An 11,250-nucleotide genomic window follows, 5' to 3' on the forward strand; every position below is an offset into this window, starting at 1 on the left:
GGATAGAACAAAAGATTCATCAAAGATTAACATAAAACAACAAAGTTTACATAGAGTTTTGATACATTACTTTCAACCCTAATGAAATGGAGTTTTAGCTACTCCTAGACATCATGGAAGCAAGATGGAAGAAAATGGATGGATTAGATGGTGAGAAATTGTGTTCTTGCGCCCTTGAATCCTCCAAACTCGAGTTGGGAGCTTCTGCAACGTCTCCACTGTCGAAAACTACTTATGAACTTCAGTTTTCGCGTTTTTAAAGAGTTGTGGCTTAAGTGTACAGTCGCTGGGCGAATGGCCAAAAGCAATGGCTCGTTGGGCGAGCATCATTGAGTCGCTGGGCAACTGGAAAAAGGCACCGCTCGTTGGGCGAGAACACTCTTGTTGCTGGGCGAGAGAGGTCAACTTGCTGGGCGAAAAAGTCAACTCGTTGGGTGAAAAGTCAACTCATGAACAGTGACAGTCAACACATGAACAATGCCGGTCAATAGTGCCAGATGAATAGTGAATAGTGAAATTTTAGGGACTTTTTTATCTTTTCCAATCCTTATTCATTTGCAAAATAAACACCCAAAAACACTCATATTGATATAAAATGAATTATATATACATTTTGTACAACTTTTCATGAGATTTTACACCTTAAACACATCAAAGGAGATTAAAATAAGTGATCGATATATGTAATTTTTGACACTTATCACACCCCTAGACTTGAACTTTTTCATGTCCTCATGAAAAGCAACAATAACAACATAACAAAACAAATAGGAGCAATTAACATTCTATCACATAATCCTTGTCACATAAATTAACATTGTACATGCATCTCCAAATAATTAGAACGATTGTGATGATTTCTCTATTAAACAAGTTCTTAAACCCAGAATGATAAGACAACCAGAAAAAAAATAATACATATATGCTCAATCGGTGTTTATCTCAGCCTGCAAGTGTTTACAACTCCAATTCACACTCAGATTGTTATCAACTACTTCATCAACTCTTGCAAGTCATCTCATACACAATTCACACATTCTGGTTTAAATCAAAAGGTCTTTCTCAAGTTATAACTTGGTTTGGCTAGAAGAAACATGGTTTTACAAGGAAACAAAACAACACTAAAGAAGAGGAGAACAATAACATAACTGTTAAAATATAATGGCTCAATTTCTCGCACCAAGAGCGGGCGGGGGGGGGGGGGGGGTGAATTGGTGAAATGTAAAAATAAAATCTTTTAAAATCTTTTTCACAAAAATGATGCCTTGATATTTTTCTTTAATAGCAAGGTAAAAGATTTTCAATGCAGCAAAAATTTAATCAGATGAATGCAGAACGTAATCAATCAAATAAAGATGAATGCAGAACGTAATGGTCAAGGTTTTTACAACAAGGATTTTATAACGACCACACATCATAAATATAAAACACCTCTCTAACCCTCTAATCAAAATATAGGTAATACACAACAAGACCAGCAACAAGAATCCCCTCTTCTGTTGTCTAAATCCTTTGAGACACTCTCAAAGTCAAGAACACCGCACGCTCTTCTTCCTGTAATCACAATAGGGAACTTCAAACCAATCTTCAAAAGATTGTACAATTTGATCTATCAATGACACCCAAATTTGCAAGTTGATCAGCCTTTGAAAAACACAACAATCTTGCACTTCAAGAAATCACAAGTAGTTGATCACAACGGTCACTCTTGTTTCTTGGAGCTTTTTCTTTACTTTCTGTAAGATCACAACTTTCTGCAAAACATATGAAAATGTTAGAATCACAAAAGTTCTTACAAAAATCAAATCTGCGTCAATTTATAGAATAACTCATCTTAGACGCATTTTAATCGACTTAGCTACTAGTGCATTTGAATACAACAATTATGTTATAACAGTTAGCAACAATCACGACAATTAATTGAATGTGCAATTAATGCAGTCGACTAACATTTAATGCTTGGTGAACACAATAAAAAATATGACCATTAAGCTCATGGTTGATTTTTGATTTTGGTGAGCTTCTTCCCTCTATTCCACCAACAACTCTTCCATTGTTTTTTAGATACCTGTCTGGTTATCCTAGAATAAGGATCTTCAACTTCAAATCTTCCGTCTTTGGTTTTGCTTTTGAAAACCCACAACTTACTTTTGAGTATAATTAGCTTGCTTGATTTGGGCTCCTTGCTTTGCATTAACAACTGGTGGTGATCCAGATTATCATCTTTATCATCTTTTCCCCGAACACAATTGGGTTTAATGTCAAACAATTGGGTAGCTCCCCCGAGTTTATCACTTACAAACATGATTTCATTTGCAGCTTCAAGAATTTTCTTTTCATCATTTGATTGCTACATATCATCAAATGCATTAAAAATTACCTCCTCATCTTTGTCTTTGAATATTAGTGTTCCATCATCCATATTAAGAACAACCTTTGCTGTTTTCATGAAAATTCGTCCCAAAATGAGAGGTACTTCTTTGTCTTCCTCCATTTCCATAATGACAAAATCTATAGGGAATATCAATTTGTCTACCTTTATGAGCATATCCTCTACCACTCCATAAGGATACTTGATTGATTGATCTGCCAATTGTAGAGTCATGCGTATATACTTCATCTTCAGATCCCCAATTTTCTCAAACATAGAAAGGGGCATCAGATTTATGTTGGCTCCTAGATCAATTAAATCCTTTCCAATAGCTAGCTTTCCTATATTGCATGGAATTGTAAAGCTGTCAGTATCTTTAAAATTTGGTGGAAGCAACTTCTGGATGATTGCACTACACTGACCCTGTACTTCAATAGTTTCTTCTTCAATGTATTTCCTCTTCTTATTAAGCAAGTTTTTCATGAATTTAGAATAAGAAGGTATCTGTTGCAGGGCCTTTGAGAATGGCATCTTGATTTCTAACTTTTTGAAGATATCTATGAAGCTTTTGAACTGCCTTTCCTTCTCCTTCCTAGTGAAAACCTTTGGATAAGGAAGAGGTTTCTCATACACCTTTGCTTTCATTTTCTCTTATTCTCTCTTTCTCTGATTTTCTCTATCTTCTCTCTTTTTCTTTTTCTTCCTTTTCACTCTTTTGATCCTTTTCACTACAAGAAAAAATGCAATTACATACGACCAAAATTCGTATGTAAGACCTAAAATCCGTATATAAAATAGTGTTACATACGGATTATATACGGACAAAAATCCGTATATAAAATGATCGTAGCTAAATTATATACGGATATATCCGTATATAATTTATATACGGAAAAATCCGTATATAATTTATATACGGAAAAATCCGTATATAATTTATATACGGAAAAATCTGTATATAAATTCTGTATATAATTACCTGTATATAATTATGTACGGACAAATCCGTATATAATTTTTATATAATTATATACGGATAATCCGTATGTAATCCGTATATAACTTTATAGTTTTATAAAAAAAAATTAGATAATTCCACGTTTACACCTAATACCTAAAAATTTCATATAATTGATAAGAATCAAACATAACTGTTAAATTGCCAGAAAAATTGCCAAATATATTCATAATATATAATGTATAATATAATTACAAGATTACAAATGTAACAAATTTACATATGATTGTGCTTGAACCAAATAATTAAAATATGAAAACTTTATTAGATAATTCTATAAATAGAACTTAAAAAAATACAACTCTTATTCATAAAGACAATTACAAGAATGATTTTACATTTTCTAACGGTTTCCTGACCAAGTAAACACTAGCTCCTATAGCCTTAAGCAGTGCCTGAACCAAAAATTAACAAAAAGTTTAGTTGAAACACATTTCAATATATATGGACAAATAAAATATTTAAAGAAAATTTCAAAAATCATTAAAAGTTCTCTAACAGATGATGGCTTAGAATTAGGGGATAAAAAAGATCAATCAAATTGAACCACAAATCTCAGCAAATTTCAGAAACCATTAAAAGTTCACTGACAAAATCTTCTTTAATTTCTACTATCCCAAACCACAAATCTCTACTTCCTTTCTCTTGAAATGCTACCAACAGGCTAACATGGTTGCTATAATTGAAACATAAATAAATATAATATAAATATACCACTGGAAGGATTTCTACGCCCCTCAAAATTTGGATCATCACATACAATTGCTTCAAGTCCCATGAAAGCTTGCCACCAAAAATGTTCCAAACACCATTTGGACTCTGAAACAAATAAAAGTTGTTGATTTATATAAAAGCCACTTGATGGTCTTCATTATGAACTGTGACTTTAAAAAAATTGCCCCAAATTTCATACGCCAATGTAGTGCTAGATACAAAAATTGCATAATACTTAATATTAACAAATATGGGCATATATAGTAAAATGCAATTTTCTTGTAGTGTAAATATAGAAAATAGAATAAAAGAAAAATAAATAAATTAAAGAAAACAAAATCATTGACTAAAATCCAAGAAAACATCACAACTCCAACATTATTTTGGGCACTTCACCTTCTAGCTTTGATAAAAAACAACACTCACATGACACACACACAACATGATTCTGAACTTCTAAAAACAGAAACATAAATTTAAAGAAAAACAAGAGCACAAAAGCTAACTGTAATAATTTTTATTTATTTATTTTTTATAGTTCTATGGGATGAGAGAAAAAGAAGATAAACATGGGAACTAAACACACCAACGTATTTTTTTCTTAACAATACTCTAACTGTAATAACTATCCCCATTATACCTAAGTCATCATTTTCAATCCAAATCCATATCACTTCCTGTTGACCTCTTTTCTACCAATATTTTCCTTCCCACTACTGCTCATTCTAAACCTTAGCTAGAAGACAAGAGGCTTTGGAGAAGACACGGCCATTCACCTTTTGCTGGGACAACACATCACAACCCATAACAATTCATTTTGTCAAGTTCATTTTGTCAAACATCAACACATGCCACCTAAATGTCACGGCCCACATAATAGAAAAGAAGTGCAGAGTTTTAACTCTCAGGTGCTTTCCACTCTACACATAAACTTTTGACTTTTCAATTGGAGAAGACAAGCAACTCTCGGTGTGTGCTTATTGGAGGGTGCCCCTCATGGTTTTGCTACGTTAACATTCATTGAAGAGCTTGCTATAATTGTTACAAAGCTAAAAGCTCACGGCCTTCACACAACCAAAGTAACACCCAAGCACACAGCTGGAAGCAAATACTTCATCACTTCTCGGTTGAAACTGCAAAATGAAGAATGGAATTGGTATCATGTGGAGTGTTCACGGTTTTCTCAGACATGGATTGGAAAGTAATAGCATGGCCCCATGACAACCCACGTTGGCACACACCAAAACATCACATATGTTTGAATCAAAAGGGCCACCACTTTCGGTATTATTCTCCACTCAAGGTTTTGCGTTGGCATTTAGTTGATTCCTGGGGAGCAATTCACGTACAAAGGGAGGAGCTCCATGCTGCAAGATTCTGATATCTCTGCTTTGTCCACTACACACACAAGCTTTTATCCTTCCATTGGTAAAACAATTCACTGACCCAAGTAAATCCCAGCTGGAAGAAGTAGTACAAATGAGGATACAACCCTTTCATTGTATAACTCACGGTGCAGCAAAGATAAAAAAAACACACGGCCCATGGACAACTAAGCATTCATAAAACATGTACGTTGGGATAAAAAGAGGGAGCAGCTACTGAAGGGAATATTATCCTCAATGAAAAAGCTTGCACACGGACATGGAGAAGGGGCCACTACTAGACGGAAGAGTTGGCTCATGGCTGGCTGGTTTTCCCTTTAAAAATGAAGAGACACACAAGAGGAAGGGGACGACTCGGAGTCTGGACACTACTATTGGTTACAGAACTCACGACAACACACACACTCTGGGTTTTTGGTTTGGAACTTTTGGCTGTCAACGTTTTTGTTGGGGAGACACTACTCTCTTGGCTGGAGTTCTCTGCAGAACATCAAATTGGTTGGAGAGCAAGGAGTAGAGTAGATGTCACGGCTGCTGGAAGAGAAGAGTTCTGGCTGAGTTTTGATGAGCACGGCACCCAGCAGAGAATGGAGTTTAACTTCAATAGGTTCTGTGTGTCTTACTCTTAATGCTTGAACAAAGAGTGAATTTATTGTTCTAAACATGTGTAAGAAAACGTACCCTTCCCTCTTTGCTGTTAACGTGTTTATGTAGTATCATTTCCAGTTTGAATTGCATTTGGTTGCTTATTTTACTTGCATCTTATTTTATTCCATAAGCTTTTTACTTCTACACGGCTGTACTCAATGTTTGTTGTGATGGAAGAGTAGAATATTTATTTAATTGCTTTTAGGAAGAGATAAGTTCTTGGTTTTGTTAGAAGAAAGTGTGATATGATGACAGAAAAGTGGTCACGGCATTTTGCAATGAAAAACACATCATTCTTTAAAATTCAGAAAAAGTTTGTCTAGAAGTGTGACTTATGCCATGATGAATAAAAAAAGGAAGGTGGAAGCTAGATGGGAATAGGTGTGACGGTTTTGGGGAGAGAAAAGGAGTGTATTTTAACTCTTTGTGGAAGTTAACGTGCAGCATGTTAGAGATTACTTTGTTTTCTTCTTTTAGTGGATGTAATTGTCATAGCTTGTTGATTTGATGGGAGAATGGAAGATGGAAGCAAAAGTCGTGTAGATGTGACATTGGTTTTGTACTACAATTGAATATTTAATTTGGGTTCATGCTGAGAATGAATTGGAGGTGCATGTTTGACCATAGTAGGTGAAGTGGTATGCATGGTTACGTGTTGGAGGTGCCACTGGTGGAAGCAAAGAGAGCTCTTATATGAATTAAGATTGGGTGGAAGGGTGTCACCGAGAAGAGTTGCTGCTGTCACGTCTTGGGGAGCAGCTGCACGCATACGGAAAGTTGGAGAGGAAAGGAGAAGCATTGAGTTATTTTCTTGGAGAATGAAGGATTGGTGTTACGTTTTGGGAGCAACACATAGCATGCGTAGAAGTGAGGCATTCAGAAGTAGGGTGACTAAATCAAAGACCACTAAAAGACAAAATGAGGATAAGATGCATATCTTGTTCATCACAAAGGGAAGCCACCCACATGTACCATAGCAGCCACCACGCCACACCTCAACACGCCTCTCTTTTCCACCTTTCCTTTCAAATCTTATATATATATATATATATATATATATATATATATATATATATATTCCTTTTTCTACTTATCATCCCTTATAATATCACTCTCACTCTGTATATCACTCTGTAATATTAGTATGATCATTATTATTACATTAGTTAATTTAATTTCTTTTGATAAGTAATACATCTTTTAATTAAAAGTTTTTATAATATGGAATATGTATACAGAATCGTATATCAATTTAAAACAGAACATCAAACTACAAATTAACTAAAATAGAAACAACACATGTTAAAACTAACATACTTTACTACATCCATAACCACATTTCAGTACTTTACTACATCCATAACCAAATTTCAGTGACTAACAAGAATGACACAATGCAATTGAACATCAAACAATCACAAGGCTAATTTACCTCCCCACACTAAATACAAATAAAAGGTTAGAACCACTTACTTGGGTTTTGATGTCACTGTTTGACCAGAAAATGGGGAAACTTTTTACCTGATGATTTCAAGTCACAACATGCATTGTATCAATTAAAAAAACTAGTTTTATAGTACAAGGACAACATAAAGGTACATGGACAAAAAAAGAGGGGCATTAACTTTGTAACATATCTACTACTGTACTAAAATGCATATGTAATTATTTTACTGAGTAACCAATGACTTCATTGCTTCATGTATTGTCCTCTGCCTAGACTAATCATATTGTTAAATAAATGAATATTATTGCAATATATGTTGGATGCTAATTAAGTCATAACCAAGTCCTTAAATCCAAACAGTTGGAATTTGTTGATGTGGAGTTATCACAACTTCCAAAGGGTTCACACTTGCCATAAAATTCACATTTATTTTGATCCACCTCAAGTTCCAGAAACTTGGTTCTTTTAAAAAATAAAACTCTACCAATTTTAATGTGCCATATGGGGTTACGGTAAGGATTCCAAACATTGCAGGTTTTTCAAAGTTGTATGTTAGATATGCATTTCCATTATCATTAGGCTCAAAACGCCACCCATATATGTCAATTTCCCTACACACACATTAGACCACCCTTAAGTTTGAAAACTCTAAAAGCTGGAACAAAATGAATGAAATTAACTGACAAATTTCTCCTTTTGCTAGAATTTATCATTGTTCCATCTTTAATCAGCGTAAGAGCACCACTTTGAGAGCATTGATCAGTTCCAAAGTCAGGAAACTGAAGTTAACATTTGTTTTGACTCATTAAACATGGTTCATTGAGTTTTAGCCAACTATCTTGTTTCTTTGGTATGGTTGTTGATTTCACAGGCATGGTTGTTCTTTTATGACAGCAAGAGGGAGACAGCTAAGATGTTTGAAGACAAAAGTAGATTTTGGGATGGAATTGGTTGGTGTGCAACAATTATTGTTTTTGTGACAGTGTTAAAAAAACACAGTGTGTTCAAAGAGCTTTAGCAAATAAACTAGGAGTGTAGAAAAAGGTATTTTTTGCATTAGGAGGCAAAATCTGCTTCATGATCCTCCCAATTTTGGCTATTGTCAATAAATGGTCTTGTTCCTTAATGCCACTATGTTTAGGATTGGAGGAACTGCCTCCAACATATTCCACCATCTTTGGAAGGGGGTAAGGAAGGATTAGAAGAACTACCTCCAACATTGTTCTCTGTTTTCAGATTAGAGGAACTACCTAGCCAGCTGCATGTTGCAACTATTATTGAACTTATTGCAAATATATATGTACTCTTTGTTATGCCCTTCCCGTGCCATATTATGCCCCATATATAGTTATATATACATTTCAAATGGAAACAACTTCAAACCAGGAAACAACTTCAAACCATGTTACCACTTTTTTGAAAAAATAGGATCCACTAACATGATTGTCAAAACCATGATGACTAATATCTGAAAGCAATAAAAGCACCCAAAACGAAGCAAACCATTTTCAGTGACTAGTTTTGGTCAAGACCCATTTTCAATAACAGCCAATAAAAAGAAACCAAAATATAAGCAATTCAAACTTACCAAATGTAGAAGGCAATAGCAGCTCGATCTTATCTCTTCCACTTCGAAGAAACCAACCTAGGGTTTCCAAATTCGCGATTTCAAACCTCGAAAAAACAACGACCAAAAATAGGACAATGTAACAACACCCAGAGAAAAGATAACTCAAACAAACCTCAAATCTAAACGATTCAAACTTACCAGGAGCAAAACGCAACTACAACTCCAGCTTATCTCTACCACTTCGAAGAAACCAACCTAGGGTTTCCAAAGTCACAATTTCAAACCTCCAAACAACAAAAAGAGAAAACGAAATCAAAAATAATCCTCAAAGCTTCGATTACTCACCGTGTTCGACAAATGAAATCTGAATCCACACAAATCGCGAGTGGTGACGTGGAGTGCGGGTTTCACTGAACCAGAGGCTCGCTGCCGGCGAGGTGGACTGACAGCGGAGAAGAGAGTGCAGTGAAGAAGTGGACTGAAGGTTCGAGAAGAGGGAGAAGAGGGAGAAGAGGGAGAAGTGGACTGAAGGTTCGAGGAGAGGTTCGAGAAGAGGGAGAAGATGTGTTTTTTTCGAGAGTGATAGAGGGGGGAAATTTTGGAGCTTTCAGTTTAATTTTTATTTGTTTTTTTTTCTAAAATCAGCTTATACACAGATATTAGATACGAACTATCCCTACAAAGCTTCAAGTTCAAAGGCACCAACGTTATGTACGGCAATTATATACGGATCCTCCGTATATAAATATTTTTATTATTATATACGGATTTATCCGTATATAATGGATTTCCCAATATCCGTATATAAGATCCGTATATAATATGTTTATTACATACCGATCTAATCCGTATATAATGATCCGCGGGTAACTAGCTATTTTCTTGTAGTGTTTCTTCACTCATGTCATCTCTCTTCTCAACACTCCCCTTATCTCTTTCTTGCTCTTCTCTCTCATGCCCTCTTTCTTCTAACACCCTTCCTGAACTTGTAGTGATGGCTTTACACTCCTCCCTTGGATTAACTTCAGTGTTAGCCACAAACTTCTTCTCAGGTTTTTCTTCCAACTTCTTAGCTAGGTAGCCCAATTGAATCTCCAAGTTACGAATTGAAGCTTCAATACTTTTGTAGTTGGAGATTGATACCTGCATAAACTGTTGAAGGGTTTCTTCCAGTTTTGAAGTTCTGTCCATTAGAGTAGGATATTGCTGGAAGTTCTGTGGAGGTGGTCTATTGGATGGACCGACTTGTCCCACACTCGAATGAGGTCTGCAACCTTGATTAAAATTTTGACCTTGATTATAATTCATCTGATGACCTTGATTTCCCATATAGTTCACTTCTTCATGAGACATGATCTACACTACACATTGACCATTATTGTGATCTCCACCGAACAATTGACAACTTTGAATAATCTGATGTTGGGCTTGAGAAACATTTTGGAGCTCTTTAGGGAGCTGACATAACTTCTTCATTAATGTCTCAAGTTGTTGAGTCATAATCTTATTCTGAGCTAGCAAAGAATCTTGAGACTGAAGTGGAAGGACACCTTTCTATTGAAATTGAGCTCTTTCACTTTGAACTTCACTATCATTTGCAACCATATTCTCAATTAGTTCATGTGCTTCCTCATGTGTCTTCCATCTGACATTACCTCCAACTGAGGCATCTAACATTAACTTTGTTTGAGATTTGAGTCCTCCCAAGAACAAATGGATTATTGTAGGGTAATCAAACCCAAGAGTTGGAGTTTTCCTCAATAGGCCTTTAAATCTATCCTAGGCTTGACCCAGAGTTTCATCAATATCTTGCTGAAAAGAAGAAATTTCTTACTTCCCTTTATTGTATTTTGCATGAGGGAAGAATTTATTCCAAAAACTTGGCAACTACATCATCCCAGACTGTCAGACTATTTTCAGGAAAAGAATTTAACCACATCTTTGCATTACCAGCCAATGAGAATGGAAATAAACTAAGACAAATAACTTCATCTGGAACTTGGTGAATCCTCATAATGTTGCAGATCTCCATGAAATTGGTCAAGTGCATGTACGGATTTTCGTGAGATAATCCATGGAACTGATTACTTTGTACCA

General features: G+C 35.3%; 1 protein-coding gene and 1 long non-coding RNA gene across 3 annotated transcripts; both read right to left on the reverse strand.

The window, feature by feature from the left end:
• Window positions 1-2,350: 2,350 nt before the first annotated feature.
• Window positions 2,351-3,016, reverse strand: LOC148199491 (uncharacterized). Its single transcript, XM_088112683.1, has one exon. The coding sequence runs from the start codon at window positions 3,014-3,016 to the stop codon at window positions 2,351-2,353; it is 666 nt and encodes a 221-aa protein (XP_087968809.1).
• A 615-nt stretch (window positions 3,017-3,631) lies between these two features.
• Window positions 3,632-9,773, reverse strand: LOC124829896 (uncharacterized). 2 transcript variants are annotated; one of them, XR_015785654.1, is made up of 6 exons: window positions 9,499-9,771; window positions 9,352-9,408; window positions 9,172-9,257; window positions 7,610-7,657; window positions 4,104-4,208; window positions 3,632-3,784 (listed from the first exon to the last, which is right to left on the reverse strand). It is a non-coding gene; the product is annotated as an uncharacterized LOC124829896 (long non-coding RNA). The 2 variants fall into 2 exon arrangements; XR_015785653.1 differs by having other exon boundaries at window positions 9,172-9,408; window positions 9,499-9,773.
• Window positions 9,774-11,250: the final 1,477 nt, after the last annotated feature.

This window comes from Vigna umbellata, chromosome 4 (assembly GCF_029865625.1).
Source record: "Vigna umbellata cultivar VRB3 chromosome 4, Vumbellata_1.0, whole genome shotgun sequence".
Lineage (NCBI taxonomy): Eukaryota > Viridiplantae > Streptophyta > Magnoliopsida > Fabales > Fabaceae > Vigna > Vigna umbellata.